The 22,230-nt window shown below is 45.9% G+C and overlaps 3 protein-coding genes across 4 annotated transcripts in view; 1 reads left to right on the top strand and 2 right to left on the bottom strand.

Annotated features, from left to right (window-relative positions):
- Nucleotides 1-21,308, top strand: part of LOC6596582 (flocculation protein FLO11) — a 29,169-nt gene extending 7,861 nt beyond the window's left edge. Inside the window, exons 2-7 of the mRNA XM_026987930.1 lie at nucleotides 3,362-3,598; nucleotides 16,825-17,016; nucleotides 17,138-17,251; nucleotides 17,360-17,443; nucleotides 18,671-18,772; nucleotides 18,840-21,308. Coding sequence (XP_026843731.1) covers nucleotides 3,370-3,598; nucleotides 16,825-17,016; nucleotides 17,138-17,251; nucleotides 17,360-17,443; nucleotides 18,671-18,772; nucleotides 18,840-20,548 — 2,430 coding nt within the window. The 5' untranslated portion in view covers nucleotides 3,362-3,369 and the 3' untranslated portion in view covers nucleotides 20,549-21,308. The remainder of the gene's footprint in view (nucleotides 1-3,361; nucleotides 3,599-16,824; nucleotides 17,017-17,137; nucleotides 17,252-17,359; nucleotides 17,444-18,670; nucleotides 18,773-18,839) is intronic.
- Nucleotides 1-22,230, bottom strand: part of LOC6596541 (septin-interacting protein 1) — an 89,972-nt gene that overhangs the window by 64,543 nt on the left and 3,199 nt on the right. For both annotated transcript variants that reach the window (XM_026987929.1, XM_002021642.2), the window contains exons 2-3: nucleotides 18,243-18,316; nucleotides 5,579-5,608 (exon numbers count right to left, since the gene is read on the bottom strand). The gene's annotated coding sequence lies outside the window, so the exon portion shown is untranslated. The remainder of the gene's footprint in view (nucleotides 1-5,578; nucleotides 5,609-18,242; nucleotides 18,317-22,230) is intronic.
- Nucleotides 1,641-2,071, bottom strand: LOC6596583 (outer dense fiber protein 3-like protein 2). Its single transcript, XM_002021634.2, has 2 exons — nucleotides 1,989-2,071; nucleotides 1,641-1,924 (listed from the first exon to the last, which is right to left on the bottom strand). Exons 1-2 carry the CDS (start codon nucleotides 2,002-2,004, stop codon nucleotides 1,689-1,691), a joined length of 252 nt encoding a protein of 83 aa, XP_002021670.2. The 5' UTR covers nucleotides 2,005-2,071; the 3' UTR covers nucleotides 1,641-1,688.

The raw sequence follows: 22,230 nt of genomic DNA, 5'->3' as shown, positions 1-22,230 counted from the left end.
TAAACGAGGAGCAGCCAGCCCCGATGCGGCACGGTGCATGCACGTTGCAGCATGCCAAACTGCTGATTGACATAAAAGAGCAAGTGGACTTGTAGAAAAAACAGAGAGTGGCCGGCCAGCAAGAACTACTGCCAGCAGTCATACCAAAGAAGATGAATCAACATTCCAGGCGGTCAACGTACCACGTCAAGGAATCCTCCTTCTTCGCTGCAGCTGCAGCAGATGACGGTGCTGACAAGGAGGTGAGGCTGGCAACCTACAGCTTCATAAAGACAAAGACATCCAGCCATTTGGCAGTGCATTGAAAGAGGCTGCTTAACCAAACCAAACCAAACAAGGGGCCAGCACTCGATCGGCTATAGCGAAGATTAGATGCTCTTCGCGATTCCCAATACCGATTCGTGTGCAGACGTGTCTGTAGGAGGTCCGTCCATAGATATCTAATAGCCTCATAGCAGGCTAAAAATAGTGGGTCGGCAGGAGGCTTTTCCCCGCTAGAGGACTGGGTTAAAATATCCTTCTGTTCTAAGCATTCATTCTGATTTCCCTTACTCCCCATGTCGTACTCTCACTGACAAACCTTTCCACCCTATCCTGATGCTACCACCGAAGAGTATATCTTGAGAGCTGACCAGAAGAGCAGGCCCCACCGGCAAAAAAAAAGGGAAAAGATTCCGGAACGTAACATTAAAATAAACGCGCACAGATAAATCATTTGAAGGAAGAGCGGGTTGGACGCTGGCTATAATCTGCCATCTTCAGCTCCTTGTCCAGTGCCCCATCATGCAGGCGAAAATGCAATCAAATGCGGGTCGGGTCCCAGTCTGGATGTCTGTGTGAATACGTGATATCCAGCCGTGGTCATCTCCTCCCCTCTGTCCCCGGCAGGAGCATCTGCAAGATGCACGCACATCCGTGAAATTCCTCAGTTGCTGGCATGCTCCATGCATTTACGTTGACGTTGCAATTACAACTGCGGCCAGGGACGGGGATTGGTTCGGGATGGGGGAACGACCACATCAGTTAGTCCAAAGCCCTTTCCTTTCTTTGGCTTTCTGCTGGGCATTCTCACGATGAAGTCCAGTCCCAGTCCCAGTCCCGGTCGTGTATTCTGTCTGGTGCCTGTTTACTGTGTGATTATTACAAGACGCGGGGAAAATAACAGGCTTTCGCTTAGAGTCCAGGCACTGGCTACATTGGCCAGTCAGTCAGTCACTGAGCCGGCGGAGGAGTAAGTTACTTAAGAGCTTGCCCAGCGGCTTCATTACAGTCCTATATTCCCCAGACTCCAGTCACCAGCCTCCAGACTCAAGCCTCCTACCTCCCTTATCCGTACCTCATTCAGGCCCAGTGCCGCATTCACAAAGCCAAACAGTTGGAGTGCACTTTAAACCCTTCAGAGTGGAGGGTCCTGGGCGAAAGGCTTTTCTACTTCAACAAGTTGTTGTCTCTGGCCTGCACTTCAATTGTTCGGATACCCGCTTCCCGCTTTCCGCTCCCCCTGATTTGCATTTAATACATCTCATCGGAGTGTGTCATCTCATCGAACTAATTGCGGGGCCCCAGGGTAATACCTAAGTACAGGTAATCACTGTTGCCATGCCATTAATTATTAAGTAAATGGCTAGATGAGCCTGATATTGGTTGACAGCTTGTTTAGCTTTAATTGCAGTCGAAATGGTACAGATTCAATCAAAATCGTATCTTATTTTGGCGGGCTTTATGGGTCTCCTCCGCAATATCGAAAACTGCAGCCCATCCGACCTGCCGTGGCGAGTGACATTGTCGACCTTGTAGGCGGCAGGTCCAGGCCCGACTTCGTCGATTGTTTTTTTTCCCGTCCGACGGCCGAAGGAGTACTGCGGCCCACGGCCCGCCCCCTTGTCGAACTGGCTGGGCAGCATGTAAGCGCCTGGTCCTGGCCCTGTTCAGGATACAGAAGGTTAATTCAGCTAGCTCCAAGGAAGCAAGGCAGCACAATAATTCACCAAAATTGCTAGACATTTCCCTGCTACCAAATAGTCCAAAAATTGACTGGAATATATTTTTTGTACAAATTAATACCGTGTAGAATGCCTAAAAGTAACGAATTTGGAAACCTAAAATTGTTCTGATGCCGAGAAAATATTCAACTAAGCAATGACACTGGACCGAGCTCAAAGCAATAATTCAAGAGCTAAAAGTCTAAGGAAATATGATTCTTATGAATTTTGCGAAATACTTTGAGGCCCAAGTATGTTGTTCTTAAAGCTGCAACAATCGAATCCTTTCAAGCCCTCCTTTCTGCTGCACTACAATCACTCAACATCAAACTGATTAAATATTTAATTATTGTGCCCAATCTGCCTAACTATCCGCATATCGGACAGCCAGATGCAAAGAGCAGGCGAGGGAGATGGCATCAAATTCCACTCACGTTCATTTATTATTGACACCAAAGGCGTAAAAAACATTAATTAACTTTTATGCACACGCCACACTAATTAATATTTAATCTGCTCCAAAGGGTACAACATTCTGCATTGTTCTGGCATCCCGTCTCTGGCATTCAATGCGAATTCCATTCATCCTCGTGCACAATACACAAGGCGGGTGCCCAATATTTTTTTTGTTTACCTCTGACTCGAATGAATCGAATGTGATGTTTGTCAAATGCACCTGCGATTCGTCGGAGTACATCCTGGTTTTACACGTAGACTTTAAATAAAATAATTTGTCGTGACTGCTGGTTTCATAGCACTTTTTGTACGACAAGTGGAAACTTGTCCGGGACTAGTGGAATATATTTAGATTGGTATTGACGCCATCAATCTTAAGAAATGCCAGCCGTGGTCATATTTCCATGCTTATAAAAATGAGGAAAAAAGTGCATGATTTAGTGCAATTTATTCAATATCTTTACCCATTTAAAGATATTTAAGAAAATAAATAAATACTATTTTACCCGTAATTGTTCCCGAATTCAGAACCTCTATTTAGGAGGAATAAAAATGTAATTTTTAAGATGTGGATTGAGAGAATTTCCCTTCGGTTTTTGTCAATAGCTGTCGCAGGAGAAACAACTTGAAAATATCGAAAAAATACATGGAAGGGTCGGTGTTTTCCCTTGTCCATCGGTTGCCAATGAACTTTTTTCAATTAATACTTTGGCAACATTCGACTTGACCCTTGAACTCCCTTTCGTTCTGAACTTTTGCCAGAAATTTTTTAAAGCAATTTTTTTGCTGACTTTTTTAGTGCTAAAACTTTTTGTGATGCTGCAGCAGTCTCCGGCATAAATTAAGAAAAATCCATAAAACTTGGATAAATTATTTATGCGGAAAGATTTGCACTGATTTTTTAATTCCTTTTTCGATTGCAGCAACAAATATGCACCCAACGATGACACATTCGGAGCTGTCCCAGCTGAGGCTCTGCAGGGACCCCCATCAGGAGGATTTGGGAGCAGCTCTACAGATGTCCGGGAAAAAATGCAATAACAACCAGCAGCGACGGGGCCGACGGCGGGCCTGGAGGGGGCCGGCCGTTGGAATTTACGGGTCCATCAGCCTGGCCATTTTGGTGTTGACCATTTGCATGGCACACACGTCGACTACCGGTAAGTGTGGAATACTGGAAAGCTAATAAAATTCCGTTATGAGTCAAATGATTTGACAAGAAGACAGGAGACAGGGTGGAGACACAGCCGAGTGGAGCCTGAGACGGGCAGACACTGAAATGTGACGGCAACACGGAGCAGACAACCGTACCCGTACGAGCCCCAATTAAAAGCACATCAATAACAGTAGCCTCCCCCACTCACTCACCCCCTCGACCACTCTCTCCGTCTCTTTCGCTGCACACACTGACCCCTCTTTCTCTCCCACCCCGGGCTTGCGGCACACTCGAAGCGTCATGGAATTGGCACTTGGCGTGCAAGTTTGAGGACTTGAGGACTTGAGAACTTTAGGACTGGGAACTTTAGGTCTGGTCTGTGCGATTTGGATTTTGATTTTGATTTATTTAACAACTTAGCAACAACACTGGCAATGTCACAAGCTGTGACTGCAACTAGGAGTCCCTCGAACTGGCAGGGGGATTTTGCCCGGGATCAGGCCAAACAACCCAATATTTATTGAAATATTAGAAAATACTTTCAATGAAAAACCATTTATTTAAATTGCTTTCAAGGCACTCTAGGGCTAGGGCACCATGTCGCTTCTGTGGCTTATATTCCCCAGAAAAATTCAGGCTTAAACGAACTATTTCTGGCTGTACTAGCTAATAGCACTACATTCCAGCCAGACTCCGGTATATAGTTGATAAATAATTATAATTGTCAAAGAATCATCAGACAGTCTGCCTAAGAAGCATGCCTGTCTTTGTTTGAGCAATTCCATTGTGTACTCCAAACATTCGACGTCTGTTTCCTTCCCCCCAAGCCAGGATTCCAGTGCAAGCCAAAACTTTGCCCGTGGCGTTGCCAATACACAACCGCAGGCGCCTCAAAGCGTGCCTCGGAAATACCTATACCAGAGCACACTTGTCGCTGCAGTTTACCGGTAGAACTAGCACTACTCGTGGCAAGGCAGCAGCTCCCCTATGGGCCAGGGCTCCGGGCCAAAGGATACATTTATGAAGCGCTTTAGTTGCTAAGCTGGTTTTAGGCGACAGATTTTGTGGTGCGACCACCTTGTCGGCCCTGCCTCGAATATGTTCATTTTGTCCCTTGTGTTTCAGCTGTTTAAACATTTTTTCCAACTCTGCCGTTGTGTTGCTACCCTGCAATGGGCAATGAGCAGGGTATATCATTCAAGAACAACAATGAATCTGTTGAAATCGATGGTAGCCGATCTATAGGGATGTTGCGAACCCTCCAAATCCTCCCAAACTAATAAGTACATAAAGTGAATAGAGAACAGATAGAGAAAGACTTCGATTACTTATAGTCTGGTTATGATATACTGTTTAATTAATCTAAATTGTAAATATTTCTATGATCTTGTTTCAGAACAATGGGACAGATCTGGGTGCTTACGGCTCCAGCTCTTTGAATTGCTATTTTTCGTTCCTCTTTACCGCAACAGGCCGCCAAATGAGGCTGCTGGGGAGTGAGGGCGGCCAGTGTGGGCTTTTGGGGATTCTCGGACTGGCAGTCGCGGAAGTGGCTGCTGCGGTTTTTCCATGTGTTTGCTTGGCAGCTGCAATTTTCGTTGGCCATTTGGCAGCCTCCCTCCGGGTGGCTCGGCCCTGTCTCTTTATCACCATTTCATGACCACGTTAAGCGCTTTTCCAGCACTAACTTTAAGAGAACCCGCCACCAGAGAAAACTTCGTTATGGGCATGCCTTCGCTTTCCAAATGTTAGCTTGGAATTTAAGAGTTTGCACGAAATTAGGGCGTTAGAGAAGGGGTTAACACACCCCGATCCCCTTTTAGACCAACAATAGGGTCCAAGTGATTCCGATCAAACGGCACGAAATTAATTTTAATTTTTTATGTCTACCTTTTTAATTTTCAATTAAGCTGCAGAGCAATGGACTGCCATAAAAAGTTTAATTCGTAAAGAATGAGAAAAAAGGCCTTAGCATTAGACTTACCTGAGGCTGGCCGAATGCCATTCAAAGGATCTGAAAATAAGGATGCGAGAGGCAGTTTTAAAAAGAGTTTGCTTGACGCTTGAATACCCTCAAGCCATTTTATATAATGGGAGTTTATTTTGAACTCGTTTGGGTCTATGGAGCTGCTTGTGAGTCAAGATTCTACCAAACTAGAAAGTCACTGGAATATTGCTTCATTCAAAGTGTATGAATCTTTCTCAAATCGAAAACTAAAACAGGGGGCTTAGGTGGTAGAGAATTCCAGCTTTAACAGCCTTTTTACGAACCCGAAATTGTCCATCGGCCATAAAGAAAAACCAAGACTAAGCGGCTCTCAAGCTGCTGTTAACAAGAATATACGAGAAAAGGAGTAGGGAATATGCAATACGAATGGGGAAAAGCTGCATCTACAGACATACTTAAATGTGGGGGTCGAGGGATACGTGTGGGATGCTGGGAAGCCAAAATCAAATGTACCGAGCTACAAAATATGCATATATAAAACAAACATGGCCCCAGGACAATTGTCAAGGTGAAAGGGGGGGAGGGGGGCTAAGGGAGAAAAGTAGAAGAGGGAAAATCGACAGAATATAAAAATGAACTACAATTTTACAAATTTTAAGCACATTCGTTGCTGTGAAAAAGTCGTCAGCGCAGCAAAAAAGCGATTTGCATATTTACACCGATACAAGTGCAAACAACACCCACATTGGGGCAAGCAAAAAGAACACACACCCATAACTTGCAACCAAATAAATCTTGTGATGTCTCGAGAGAAAGACGTCACGTAGCCAGGAGGGGAACGGGGAATGGGGAATGGGGCGTGGGGCATAGGGAATGTGGAATGGGGAAAGGGCGAAAGTAAGAGATGCTGGATACGTTGCTTTTCCGGTTTCCTGCTTAAGTTCCTGCCCTACGTTTGTTGTGTGTGAAATCCTTGCAGTCAGTCGCTGGAGATGCCTCGCCACGAGCCCGGCAGAAGGTCCTTTCATTCTTGCGTTCTTGCATCCTTGCATCCTCCTGGTGCCCCCGTGCTCCGACCGTAGACTGACGATGAAAAATTGTTGCTAGTTCGCAGGAAAATTGTCAGAGCGCTATTACGAAAATGAAAATGAAAAGAAAATCGGGCTCATCATGTGTGTATAAAAATAAATATTTCCCACTCTCCCCCCAGCATTGATAATGAGAGCCATTGCGAGGGCGACAGTGAGGACTAAACGTGAGCAAAACACTGGATTTATATTCAGATGGAGTAAGCGGAAAAATTCTGGGAAAGTGGTGGCGCTTGAGGTCGAGCAGCACAGAAGCTATTCGAGAATGGTGCGTGCCGGGAAAGGTTCATGGGGTTGAGTGGGGACTGTCAACGCGTGCTGGGAGGATGGGGACGGGGACGGGGACGTGTGCGAGATGAAGCTTGGAAGGTAAGGAAACAGATGTCATCAAGTGGAAATGCAGGATAAGTGTGAATGGAACTTCTTTGAGAAAAACATACGATCTTAGGATTACTCTTGTTACGAGTATTTGAAAAATCTGTATAGTGGAAACTGGCAGTGTACCAAATATCTATTAAGCAAATTGCCAAAGTTAGGACTTAGTTTTTGTATATAGAGTCTTCTTTTAGTTAAGTAAATTGAGGACAAACTATTGCCAAGCACAGAGGGGAATATCTATGTCCTCTCCGGTATTTTACATACAGATCCCTTCAGCCATGCTCTGGTTTTCGCAACTTTGTGCTTTCGATGTGGTTTCACTCGATAAAAAGAGCTATTTTCTTTTGGAAATTGAAAGGTTTTGGTTTAATGTGGGTGATGGGTTTTCAAGGGGTTCCGCACTTCGACTCCAGCACTCGTTAAGGCAGTCGTGAAACAACGAACAGACAATATCTGGAAGCCATCGGAAATTCACCATTTGGGTGCTGTAAAATTTGAGCTGTGACTAGAAAAAAAAGTATAAAATATATATATTTTTACGAAAATAAATGCCTAATTATATAATTATTTATTCCCGCGCATACAAACTTTTTATTTAAAAAAACCGGAGCACACAATTTGCGATTTGACAGTAAATTCGCAAATTTTCTCGATTTGCGAAAACCGGAGCATGGCCGATTTTTTTCGTCTCTCTATCTGTTTGTAGGATGTATCTTCTGATGATTTTGGTGGTGACTCATTCGGACAGTGTTTATGATTGGATAACTCGGTCATTATCATGTATTTTTTTTTTAGAAAATTCTCTACATAACCCACAGTTATCAGGGGTATTTTAATGCTTTGGAGCCTTTATTCTAACCCTTCGACTTTTCAACATACACTCCACATAACGCGCTCCTCAATTAAACAAAGTTTTTAGAATTTTGCTAGATTTATTGACTTTTAGCCGTACTCGATGCTTGGGGCCCCAGCATTTTATTGTGCATCCAGGAGAGCTGTGTCAACCGCAACCGCATCATGTACTCCTATTAACTTGCATCCCGTACTGGCAGGAAAACCAACATATTGTTGCGATGAACCCCTCCCCGCCCCCGTCTGTCACATTCAATGGGTAAATGGATAAATAACGATATGTTTACAGACGGCAGGGAAGCGTGGAGAGAGCCAGGGTCTGGGCGAATATGGATGTGGGGCAAGAGCAAATGTGGCGCTGATTTATATGCGAGTTTTTGCGGGAGTCTGCGTGTGCACAGCCAAGGTGGCACGTAACACATTGAGAGACCCGACCTGAGAGACAACTCCTTCCCTGTGGCACTTGCCTGTTGCCGCCTCTTCTTCGGCAGAGGCTGGAGATGGAGATGGAGATGGGGCTGCGACTGGGTCTTCTGCCTCTGCAAACAAATGCGGATGTGCCAGGTTCTCACTGAGGCAGAAGCGGAGGCGAAGGCGGTGGCGGATATGGCGGCGTCTCCGAATGTCTTCTGAAGAATTTGTATGCAAACAAACGCGACACACAACAAACACACGACATCTGTCAAACAAACAACACAGCGGAGACGCACACGACAGTGTTTTTGTTTCGGCTCCGTGGGAATGGCAAACGTCTTCAAGGAGACGGAAAGTCGGCACTTGTTTGCCTTTTTTTGGGGTTTCCTTAAAGCTTTAAGCAAATTCTCGGGCGAAAGGCAAATAGCTGCTCATTTTTAATGCATACTTCATAAATCCTTGTCATAACTTTGTTAGCCAAGTCGGTCCCGGACCCTCTGCCGCTCCCCTCCAGCTGCGACCCCAGTTCGTCCACTTAACGTTGCGTATACGCAACGCTGGCTTCGCCAATGCACTTTTTATGGCATATGGCTGCGGTCCGCCTTCGTCGGGAAACTATTTATCAGGCATTTATATGCAGTGGGCTCTCAGCCATATTGCGAAGCCAGATAACGATTAGAGTGGATGGAATCGCTACAGGCAGCTGCCGGGAGTCTATGAATAAGAAGTGCTTCAGTATCCACTGTATCGGCAGGCACTCATCCTTTATTATTACCCTAACATCTCCTAGGACAGAAGCAGTACAGGAATAATTTCGTTGGTGAAAGAGCAGAGGTTCTACCTAAGGAAACAGAAGTACCTAAGGCAACATTTCAGGGATTCACGTACTTTAGGAAAATTCTTATGCCGCCAATAAGCTTTTCTTCGCTCTACATAAGTGAATATGATCTTGAACAGACTCTTCAGCCTCTACCCACCAGTATGGCCCTCAGAAACAATTCCACGCTAATTAACATTACACTTAGGCCTTAGGGCAGTGCGAATCTCCCCATCCGCTTCCAGCAATTCTCAAGCAAACCGGAAATATTTTAATTTCCGCTTTGGCCTCTCCTTATTTTTTTTGTTGCCGGCTTACAGGAGTCGCCGTTTTTAATTGCGGAGTTTCTTGTTTTCGTTTTCCACTTGAAATTAAAGCAAATACTTTAAGCAGAAGCAGAGGTCACCGGGCGGAGCAGACAAGAACCGGGGAAAAGAAGCGTGAAAATTTGCATGAAATGTTTTAATTCCCATGAAAGCTAGGTCGCGGAGAGGCCCTTTCTCTTGCCCCACTGCTCCCACCTCCACCCGCATTGGACCCGGTTTGACATTTAAAGACAACAGCTGGCCATGCCCGCCCCCCTCGGCCTAATTGAATTGTTTAATGGAGTCTTACGACATCGGAAAAAAGAGCAGACAAAATGGTGGGGAAAAAATCAAAACGGCATAAAATAAAATGCGGGTCGAAGGCAGATGCCTTCACCTTCTCCCGCCACCCTTGCCCGTCAAGTTAATGCCACTTGGCAGTCGTAAAAACGGCAACAAATTGTCGCCCTCGGTCAAAGGGGGCGGCGGGAGTCGGACAATGCCGGATAAAGAACCGGAAATAGGGGACCCGGAAAAGGTAAATCGGACACATTATTATTATCGTTATCAGGTCTCCCCGCCGCCCCCCAGCTGTTATCAGCTTATCGGGCTGGCCACGGCGCATTCAATTTACGTTTTATCAACCTGTCCGAGAGCCTCTCCCGCCTATCCAGCATCCCCACCTCCCGAAAGTTTTCGCCAAATGGTAAAAGTTAAATCTGCTCACATTATTCAAGCGTTTACGTGGTTTAATCCTAGGAAAACTTTCGCTCCAACGCCCCACTGCCTCTATTTTTTTTTTGGCAGTTTTTTCTATGGATCTCCAATACGACTGGGATTGGCTGCCGGGAAATATGTTTGTAATTTAAAGTTCCGGCGTACTTTCCGACCCGTAGCCCAAATGAAAGTACAGCGAGCTGTTCAAGTCACGTCGGGGCATAAAAGTGAATATTTGTTGGCATATGCAAACGGGCGCCGGAGTCTTCCCTGCCGGAATCATGTGTAAAGTTTCTCCCATAACTTGGCCCGAAATTATAGGCAGCAGATCGTTAGGAAGTTTTTCCCTGATTGTTGCAAAGTTTGGCCAAGCAAAATCTAGTTTATATGGGTCTGTTTGTTGTTTGTTGTCCAGGGGCCTGAAGAGTTATTACGTATAGAGGCCAGGGTCTGGAATAAGTAATGCAAACCAGACATTATATACGTATCGCTATAACTGAAATTGGACTTAAAACATTCACAAATGAAATCCAGCAAAAGATTAGCCATTTTCGACACTCTTACCGTGTGTGTTCAAATATTAAGAGCCAACAATCAACGTACGAACCGCAAATACAAACTGGGAGTCTCCCTCCAAGTCCCCTCCGATCTGGCTGCCATAATACGTGCTCTATATGCAACCACAAGTATTGTAAAAGGGCGGCAAAAGTGGGGGGGCAGGACAACAATCCACAGACAGAACAAACAGGACAGAAGCGGGGGACCCAGACTGCGACTCCGACTTGACTTCGGACCAGGTCAAATCTGGGAAAACTTACTGGCGACACTTGGGAAAGTTTCCCTCTGTACGATGCCAATGTAAAATTGTGTGTCAAATCGGAAAATTAGTCCCCAAGGAAGTTGACCGAAAGAGCACGAATATGAACTTCGATGGCGATGCCCCCCCTCCCCTCTATGTAAGGGGGACTGGGAGGAGGCCTAAAGCAGCTTTAAGTGGTCATGAGCACGCCTCGACGCACTAGAGCCAACTGCACAGGACTGACTCCGGCTCAGGCTCCGGCTCCGTCTCCGGCTGACTCGGCACAGTGGATGCTGGATGAGTTTGCGGATTCTACATTTGTGAAATTGTGGGTTTTGGAATTTTGCTGATGCTGATGCCGATGCCGATTCTCATGCTGAGGATGTTTTTTTTTTTTGGCATAGCGGAACAGTTGCGTTTTCAAGGGGCTTCCATTCGGCACGTGGAATGGCTAGGTTCTGCATGTTTACATTCAACATATGAAAAGGTTAAGTGATTAGAGCGGAAAACCGAAGAGAAAACTAAAGTTGCTGCTCGAATCCGATTATTCCACATGAGGAGCTTTTAAGTGGTTAAAGCAACAGTTTGTAATGTGACTAGAAATGGTTTAAACAAGCCAAAGTCAAGTCTTCTTCAATATAAAGCACAAACACCAATTGCCCCTTAAACGCTGAACTCCTTCCTTAAATTTCTTTTAATAGGTATATGTATGACCTAGAAAATGAAAGTCTCGACTGCCACCATTAAGATTTTATCAAAATAAACCAGTAGCCAGTCGTCCAGTCGGCCAATAAAGAGTTAAATAACAGAAAAATATGCAACGCTTATTGATGCCGTAACTTCGTGGCTATCCACCAATTACAAAAGCCAAACTCAACACCAAATCTGACACCACTCGATAGTACAATGTGTTCGAGTCCCCCGCCGCCTCGGCTCCCCCCGAGGGCTTTGGCTTAATGCGAAAGGCAAACAGAGGCCAAAGACACACAAGAGCCCTGCCCACACGTGCCGAACTCTCAGAGCAACTTCTAAAATGAAAAGTGTTAAAAAAACTTTTACTTTCTTTAGTTTTTTTATCGGTGTGTGTGTGTGGGTGTGGGTGTGTGTGTGTGTGGCCTAGACTGAGGGTCCAAGCAGGGCATGTAAATTAGCTTTTAAAGACCACTGCGGGCCGGAGAGCCATCATAGACGCAAACACAGACGGCCACCGAGCCGGAGCCGGGGCCGGGATGGTACGGGACGGGCCCTGCCCGAGACCAACAAGTGGCGCGCGCTGGTCTTGCTGCGGGTAATTATATTGTGGTCACGTTCAAGCGGGGCATCTGTTTTATGGAGTGTTACACTTTAACGCCGATCTGCACAGCCCCGGGCAGGTAAGAGAGAGAGATGGCGACGGCGACGGCGACGGCAGGACAAACAGAAAGAGAGGGGCCTAGTGCGAATGGCCACTCTGGCTTAATTGAATCAAGTCAACACTTAGCCCATCCACTGAAGAGGACTTGAGGTTGGGCTGGCTTTGCGGTTTGACAGAGTTCAGGGCGGCCAAATGCGCCGAGCACAGTCGTTGGATCTTATGCAATGCCCTGCCACACCACACCGCTCGCTGCTCACCGAGCTGGCAGCCTATAAAGAGACTTTGATTGGCCAACACGGCACGGCGTATGGCCGATGGCCCTGCTTTACTGGCTCTGCCTCCGTACATATTGATTATGAAAATGAAAATATATACCCGATATATAATGCAGTAGTGCCACGATGAGTCCCCGATCATTAAGCCGATTTTCTCGGGTTGTCATTCGGTGGAAAATTGTCAAGCAGCTTCATTTGTTCATGGCATGCGCCTGTTCATTTTTGTATACATTTTTCGATTGGCACTGTGCTGCAGAGTGTAATTACCGAGAATGTACCATATTTGATTAGCAAAATAAATTCGATGTAATAATTTGTCATTGTGAAACGTATCTGCCAATGCCCAGTGGACGCCCCTTCTCTCTACTCTGGGAGCCCCCAAGTGCAAGTATATATGATTACCCAAATAGCTACAATTAGGCAGGCACGTAAAGCTGACAGAGTGTATCTCCATCCATCCATCTATCGCTGCGCTCGCCTCGCATCCATCCGTGTGCGCATCTGTAGATATCTGTTGGAGGGCTAATTTCCCTTTTAATGCGCCTAATGACAGTCCAGACGGAGCGACCAGCGTGCCCAGGCCGCGCCGTTATTAATTTAAATATCCCCAGCCAGGACAAGGGCACAGACATGGGCATGGGCATGGACAGGGCTGTGGGGAGTGGTCACAGAATGGTCTTGTGGTTCGCGTAGGTGGCTTGGCCGGAGGTAAGCGCTGCTCATGAGTAGCGCTTATTGTCGCATTTCACACGTCTGCACAGATACTTTGATAAGCACCCGGGCATAACACTGATATTCCAGAGGTAGTTGCATAGCAATGCGAAAGATTTCCTCCCTCTTGCAAATGCCATTTTCGACGATGCTCAGAATCATTGCCACATTCTCGACGGAAGAAGACTAAGCCAATAGGGAACGATTTAGATTTGTTCATCTAAGTATTTGAATATTGCACTTGCATTCCGAAACACATGATTGATTGCTCTCCTAACGAAGTAGACTCTTCGCGATAACCATTATTATTTTGCTAGTTCTCTAATAGAACAAATTGTACATTAGATCTGCTGTTCAATTGCCCACAAAAGAAATCTCATTTGATTGATTCTATCAGAAAACTTTGTTCAATCTGACATAAACCTCGTCTCGCCCGCTCTCCCCTCCCAGATATTTTGAGTTCCCGCGTATCACCTGCCATTTAACCAAATAATTTGTTGTCTAAGGTTTTTTGAGGCGATGAGTGTGTGTTTTTTTTGTGAGACAAAAGTGTGTGCCTCCGCCATCTCGGAGCTCATTTATCATTTTCGCCCCAGCCCCACAATAAGTGAGGGCAAACACGGCCCGAGAAAAGTAGAGGAGCTCTCGAAAAGCTCATTTGTAGTCATTTGTCCGTCTGTCAGATTGTTCCACTGTCGCTCTGTCGTCCCGCCGTCCCACTGTCCCACTGTCAGCTGGGTTTTGATTGTCTTTTATTGTTTTTGCTTTCGTTTTGAATGCCATTTAAGCGTCAATTTGAAATCGCATTCACAACTGCCGACTTACGCGCCGCTGGTTTCTCGGTTTCCGCTCAAATTCCCAGAGGAGACAATGGAAATATCACGGGGATACATAATGCTATCTATAAGCATGACGACATGTTCTAAGTGTCAACGTGAGATCTGGAATAGACCGAATACGATGTAGGTAGTGCTTGGACAGCTCTTAGTCTGTTGATAAATAATTCAAGTCTTAATAGTTCCAAGTCCCGCCTTCCTTTTTGTGTGTTTCTGGGGATTGAACGAAAGAACTTATGTTCCCATTTCAGAGCGTGTCTATGTTTTAAAACACTATCATAAAACATCATAAACTTGCCTTTCCGATCTTACTTGACTCTCCGATGATTTCACAGTTCACAAACTTCAACAACTCGTGTTGCTGCTTCACTTCCTGTCCCGATGAAATTGCAATTACACTTACAATTTATGGGCCAAGAAATTTCTTTATTACTGCTCCTCGAGCAGAGCGCAGCAGAGGCCCTGTCAAGCCAGCGATTTTCTGTCTAACTAACCGCAAACTCCTTAAGAAAGCCCGCAAACCGCACAGCGGAAATTCTGCTTAGCAATGCATGGGGACAGAAGGGGAGTGGGACCCTGCCAGGGCGACCAGGGAAAAGCCACTTGGTGGAAATCTAATATAGAATGATAATGATAGAAAATATTTCTGCTCCCGGCCAGAGTTGAGTAGTTTATGAAGTGTGGGCGTCCGGGCGTCTCGGCGGACAATTTTCGGCAATTTCCACAGGACTGGGCCCCGACTTTGGGATGATTTGTTATTGCTGTTGGTTCCGGCCTTAGCCGTTTATAGCCGTCCGTATTTATCAATGGTGTTAAGTATTATTAATAGTGCGGTTCACTGGTGCAGTGAGCACAGAGGGGGGGCAGGCTGTCAAAAATGTGCTACAAACTGTAATGATTTTAATGGATGGACTTTCGGCCTATGCCCTATGCTTTCATCCGCCAGAAAGTCATTTCACTTGGGATGTTTGCATACAACAATTGCTCGCCATCGGGCTATCATTTATCTTAAAGAAAGTAAAGTCAATATTCTCCTAAAATCAATGCAATTTATGGGGACGATGTGCTCACCTTCGATGGGGAATTTGCATAAGCCATAAGTACTTTCTGTCTTGCGGAAAACAATCAGAGGGTAATTTACAAAGCGATTTCACAGCTCACAATTCATTGTCAAGAACACTCGCAATTTAAGTACAAAAAGAGCAGAGTGGAACGAGATAGATGGCGGGGAAAATCTTAAATGAGATCTTACGGTGGCGTATACGTAATCTGCGCGATTCGTATTGCTTAAGTCCGAGCCAAATGTCAGCCAAATGCCTTTGTTTGTCCTCTCTGTCTGTCTGGGTGTTCTACATAATGTGAATAATAATTTTGCTCATTTGAAACGTGTTGGCCATCCAAAATACAGGGAGACACACGGCAGACCGGCAGCGGCAGCAACGAGCCCCGAGTCCCAGAGACCCAGAGACTCGGAGACAATGGAAGCTCGGGGAATTAGCGCTGCGTTCCACAACGAAAACAGACCGCAAAGCGGGAAGCTGTTCTACTAATTGCAACGTTTCGAGTTTCATCCATGTGTGTCCGTGTCTGTGCCTGTGCCTGTGTCTTGCATAACAAACAAGCAACAAACAGTTTTCAAGCCGGCTAAATGCAAGTCGCAGACAGTAAATGAGTGCAACACACCGGGCTAAGCGATGTGCAGGTACTAGGGAACAAGCGGAAAGAACCGTCAATGAGAATGCTCTCATGTCTGGGAAACGAGAGGCGCTAGAACATAAATTCTGTATGATCTGTTGCTGAAAACAGTCAATTCATGTTCATACTTTAAACTTCTTCAAGAGACCTCCTCAAGTCGCAAAATGTAGGTCAAAGAGCGGTCCCTTTGGAGCCCTAAAACAGTCCCAAACAAGAGTCCCCCTGCCAGGCGCACAAGGGCAGAAACCAGCCACATATGCAGTTCCCCTAATGAGTGCTAGAAAAACAATTTGGCCTGGGAGCCACATGCTCGCACAGTTTATGAAGGTCGAGCTCTAGCAAGGGACAGCCAGGACAACCGCAATAAAAGTGAGACTCGGGGCATATGATTAATGCTCTCACCCGTTTAATCATTTTTCATGGAAGGGACACTCCCCCAGCCCCAAATCCTTAAACACGAAATGGAAGATATTCTTGTGCTCGTACAGGGCATGTCAATCAGAATTACACACCGACTGGACAATCAACTGCAATAGACAAAGCAGCTGCCACTTCATCTTGGCCGCCGAGAAGAATCTGGGATCCCAACTGGGACCTCCCCCCAACGAGCAAACAAAAAAGCCAAACTAAAACTAAACTCATTTAACTTTCCCGTATTTTGATAGCATTTTACCTCGCCAGCCCGCAAGAACAACGGGTCCAGCAACAGGAACAACAAACAACTGTTATCAAAATGTCATTCATTCAAATATGTATGTAGGTACGGACTGACAAGGGGGCAATGGCAATGGCAAGGCAAAGGCCTTGGTCCCTGGTTCCTGTTGGCATACACTCTCCAAAAGTCCCACAGCAATAGGCGATTGTATGGTAGGGAAAATGAATAAGAATTGACCCTTTGGACCTCGAATGTGCTAGATATTTAAATATTGGTCTGACACCTGGCTTTTTTTCTTCCAGTGTAACTCGACCTCACCCTCGCTTAGCCTTTGTTGATATTCCGCTTTCTTTAATTTCCCATTCGTGTGCCTCTCCTCTTTGCAGTGACTGCCACTGAAAGCAGCAGCAACAGCAGCGCATCCTCCGCAGTCGTCATGGTGGCGGTCACGCCGAGCATCGCTGGCACCGGATCGAGCAGCGGAAGCGGCGCCATCACCTTCGGCAGCAGCAGCACCACCACCACCACCACCACCACCACCACCACCGAAGCGCCACCAGAACAGCAGCAGCCGCAGGGTAAGTCCCGAAAACTAATCTCCCCCCACTCCACTCCTCCACTGCTCCACCCGCACCCACCTTTTGCTCGCAAACTAAATGACAAACAATGCGCCGCGCCGCCTCTTCGAATTGCTTATAGGCCACTGCCTGCTGGACGGGCTCTGGGTGCCAGAGACGACGGTGCACTGTGAGAAGCAGACAAGCTGCCGCGCCATCCAGCGGACCGGCCACTGTTGTCCCGATTATAAATGCGGTAAGTGGTAGCTGCGGCTCACACCCACGCCCACAGCCACACCCACACCCTCACCCGGCATCGTTCGGAAGCATTTATGCAAATCTCTTCCTCCTCTTCCACGCGCAGATTGCGAAAAGGATGGAAAAACTTACGCCAATGGTTATAAATTGGTGGATCCGGATACCCCATGCACTGTCTGCTACTGCAAAGGTGAGTTGATTGAGTTTACGGTAGAACTAGAAGAGGCGAGGCACCGATATACAGCCGTTGCAGTGCCATAAACTCAGATTCGGGATTGGGTCTTGGACAGTTATAGGTACAAAGGTTTCCTTTGGGACTAATTAGGAATGAGTAGAAAATAGTGGATATACTTGTAACGTTTCCCTAAAAACTGGGGGCTATAACATCCATAATTAGTTTTTAGATACATCCAAAATAGTTTACCGTGAATAATAAACGCTCAAAATTCAATTTAAGAACTAATATCTACATCTCTTGAATGACTTGACCGATTTTAACCACGGAAGGTCGGAAAGGTTTAAAAAAACGGACACTTATTTAAGTGAATATTTAAGTAGCCTCCCACTGGCCACTTGTGATGATTGCAATTGGAAAACGACTTGAAAACTAATGAATAACGAACTTGGGTCGTCGCACTAGCAACAGAAAAGGACCAAAAAGGCGAGGGAATAGAATAAGCTGAAGATGGTGTAAAATCGCAATAGCGGAAACTTCAAGCGACAGTCAAACGGCGGGAATTGGAGATGATGAACTGAAGATGGCGGAAACGGAATATTGAGTATATCCTTGTCGGCAAAACAAAAAATATATTATACCCACCAAGTATTACAGAATATTGTAGAACACTTTCCCCTCATTTCTCATCCTTGTCGTTAGTTTTCAATTAATATTTCTAAGATCTGCAGTCATATTCTGTGGTGCACAAAATATATTTTTCTCGGTGTTTGGTCCAATATAAACAGAAATAATCATCGAAAGGAAAACTCACGTTGATTCCAGCCAGATTTTCTCTCCAATAAAGTCCAAGTTCACTTATTTTTAATTGCAGGTAAACAGAATAATCTGAAAAAGAGTACATCTTTGAGAAATTAAAAATAAATTAAGATTTATTGCCTGTCCCGAGCATCACCTGACATTAATATTTATAATAATTCTCAGAAAATTGAGGGTCAGTTGAGGCTCAAACTGATCTGGTTTATCTAAACTTATATACTAATATATATAAAGTATTATAAAAGTCCTGAATTCGATAATTGCCAGTCGATAAATAACGATCTTGGGGCAATAATTTCTTGGAAATAAATGAGATGTAAATGTAAGGTCAAAAAATGTTTTTGCAGATGTTGGACACACATCTCATAGCTTAAGTACCGTCATTTGCCAGAGTTTTTACCAATCACACTCCATTCGTTGCAGGCGGCGAGATTGTTTGCAGCTCAGTGACCTGTTTCCGGCGGGACGACTGCATGCCCAAGTACGTGCCCGGCCGCTGCTGCCCCGAGTACGACAATTGTCCGAGTGAGTGCCACGGTGGGGCCTTCATGGCGTTCGAGACTAATCCAATCTTTCCACACCCAATCCACAGTTCTGGACAACAATCCGCCGCTGTCCAGCGAGGCGAGCAGCACCACCACGTCCACCCAGAAGCCGGCGGCAGTGGCTCAGCCCGCTGGCTATAACTGGAATATTACCATCAAGGAGATCACTAAGCCCTCTGAGATTCGGATTACCGACGATAACAAGGCTAAGCCGGCGATTCCCACCAGAAAGTCGGCCGGTACAGGTACAGTGGTTACCACCGAGGGAGCACCGCCTTCGGGAACAACGGCAAGTTCCGTTGGCAGTACAACAGCAACACCAACAGCAGCAACAACAGCAACAACACAAGCAACAGAAACATCAACGACAACCGAGGCAACATATCCGCCGACACCAACAACTGTCCTGATATCCACCGACGCCGCAGCAACACCAACGACTTCGGCGGCGTTGACGCCGCTTAGCCAAGACACAACCCCGAAAGCACTTCCAGGCACTTCCAGCAGCGAGAGCTTAAAGCTTATTGCCTCGGCGGGCTACATAGAGCGACCGCATGCCCAGAGCGGCAACGACGTGGAGCAGAATACAAAGAAAGATCCGCTCGTCAGCTACAATGCCGATGGCCTGCTGCCACTCGCCCAGAACGATCCCAGCAAGGTCAGCTTTAAGCGGGAGTTCACCACAGAGCGGCCCTCGCCGAGCACCCAAGGGTACGAGGAGCCCGGGACTGGTGGGGCGGAGTCCGTGTTCATACAAAACGGCTTTGGGGATGCCTTAGCTGAGATTCCCGACGGAGAGCTGGAGCCGGACACAGCGGGCAGTGACAACATCTACCACATAATCTCCACCACTGAAGGTCCCAGCTCTGGCATTGGCGCGAGTACAGATTCGAACTCCCCCGTCACCAGGAAGAACAGCACCAGACCCAACCCAGAGACAGAAATCAGTACGGAGGGCCCCGGCAGCAGCAGTGAGATGCCTCCCATGAGCTCCACCCACCACATGGACGCGGATGAGGATGTGCCACAAGTCGAGTCCAATCCGGCGTACCCCTCGCTGCCCGAAGACGACTTCAGCTTGCGAGACGTAAACTTTCCCCTCGTGGAGCTGGAGGATGTGGCCGATTCTTACACCAAGGACGAGCCGAGGAGCATACCGAGTCCCTTCGAGGCGGACAACAGGCACACCAAGGTGATGCAAGAGTCAGCTCTGGACGGCAGTGGAAGCGGAAGTGGCAGTGGGGACATGGAGCCCTATCTCGAGGGATCTTCGACAACCGATCACGTCCTGATGGCTGCCTCCTCCAGCAAGGAGAAAAGCTCGGTGGTACCCCTCCTGATGTACAGTGCCGAGGACAATTCCGGGGAAACGCGCATTCAGAACGCGAGTGATCTGCAGCTGGAGAACATTGGCCACGGCCAGAGCGAGAATGAGACAAGCGAAGAGCTGGATGCTCTGGAGGGACTGATGGGCAAGGGCATCGGGAACAGTAGTGGGGAAATCAAAGAACCCACCACCCCGCGATCCATCCCAATCTCTGCCTTGGACATCGACGAGCTGGGCTCTGGGGCAGGTCAACTGCAGACATCGGGCGGCGTGGATCCCAAGGCCGATGCCGAGAGCCTCAAGCTCGACGAGAGCCAAGAGACTATAGCCAAGACGACCTCAGAAGACAAGTCGTCGACGCGGGCCGAAAAGAGCTTTGTGGAGCGGGCACTGCCCCTGGGACGGCTCTACCTTCAGCGGATCTACTGATCGGCACCTAGCGGGGTCTGAACCGGATCGACAAGCAAACCTTTTATTGTATATATATATATATACACTCTAAAGCCTAGCCAACGAAAATCCAGCTATTGAAGTGATCGAGTGTTAGGTCTAAGTAGTCAGAAAGGGAGTAGAAGGAGGGAGGAGCAGAGTTCTTCTGGGAGGTGGAAGTTGTTTCCATAGACTGCATAAAACGCGTGTAATGATCATAAGCATATGTATGTACACCATCTGAATTTATCAACATAATAAGCATAAAACAATATCTTACGATTAGCAAAGCTGGGCTCTCCAAATGCAATAACTAAAAGCCGCTCTATTGGTTTAGCTCTCGAGGCACACAGGACAGCAATACGAGCAGGTATCGCTAAGATACAAACTATATATCATATATGAGCATCTCTAATTTATACGTACGACCTAAGTGCACGTAAGCATTCAATCATTAGCACGCCCACAATCGAAATTCATCGCATAAGTCGCAATTTTTAACTTGTTTTATCTCATCCTGAATTTATTTAATTTGTAACTTATTTCTTAACGAAAATATGGAAATGATTTGGAAACGGAGAGCCGAATGATGTGAATTATTTGCTCTAAAGGTGATTTATTTTAAAATGAAATGGCAAATTATATAGTCCTCTTCGATTTGAAAAGCTTTTAAGTTTAGACTGAATATGAAAAGGTTTTAATTTAAAGCAACTTACACGTACACCTACTTTAATCGTAATTTATTTGATATACAGAATTTAATTAATTTAATTTTGGCATGAAATAAATAATCCTCGATCTTAAGAGCTGCAAATCTTGAATTTAAAAACTATAATAATGAAAACAAAAACTAAAAACTAACCAGAAAGCAAAGTGTCAAAATGATAATGCAGTCATTTTTTTATTTAGTCCTACATATCCTACATACTATATATATATGTATAAACATATCTAACTTATTTAGGCGATGATTCCAAACTAACACACACACCCCCACACACACACACAGTCTTTTGAGATACAGTAAACTATATTTTAGAAATACTTTAACTAGTGTAAATTTAGTTTCAAGTCCATTTTCAAATGTATGAATTATAAAATAAAAAATTCGAATACAAACTTGAGAAAATAAATAATTTCAATAATTACGGTTACTTAAGAACCATGGAATGGTAATAGGGTGTATCTGCTACTACTTTTTCTCTCATGGCAAATAAAAACGCATTTTATTCTCTTGACAGTTTTCAAGATAGAGGTGGAATGCGAGCGTGAGGTCCCCCTCCTGCCCATCGGTTGCATAAGCAGCATCAGCCACGCCCTCTCGGATCCCTCATTACACATGCAAGAGCATGAGGCGGCAATTACCCAGAAATTAAATAAACAAAACGAAGCCCGAGAAAACAACGAAGACCACAATCACGACGACAACTGTTGCATCACGGCAGCGCAGCAAAGCCGCCGGTGGGGCAGGCGCCTCGGGTTACCCACTGCCAACAGCTTACATACTCGTACTCATACTCATACTCATACTCGTACTCATACTCGTACTCATACTCTTACTCGTACTCGTACGTATTGAACTGTAATGCACAATCGCATCGCACAAAAAGTCGCTTATGTAACAAGGTTGAGGATACAACAACAAACACAGGGGCTGCGGACACCAGCTGGTTGGTGGAAGC

The sequence above is a fragment of the Drosophila persimilis genome, unplaced genomic scaffold, assembly GCF_003286085.1.
Source record: "Drosophila persimilis strain 14011-0111.01,24,50 unplaced genomic scaffold, DperRS2 tig00000124-arrow-pilon, whole genome shotgun sequence".
NCBI lineage: Eukaryota > Metazoa > Arthropoda > Insecta > Diptera > Drosophilidae > Drosophila > Drosophila persimilis.
Note: the sequence above shows the minus strand (reverse complement) of the source record. Positions and strands in the feature narration are given on the sequence as shown.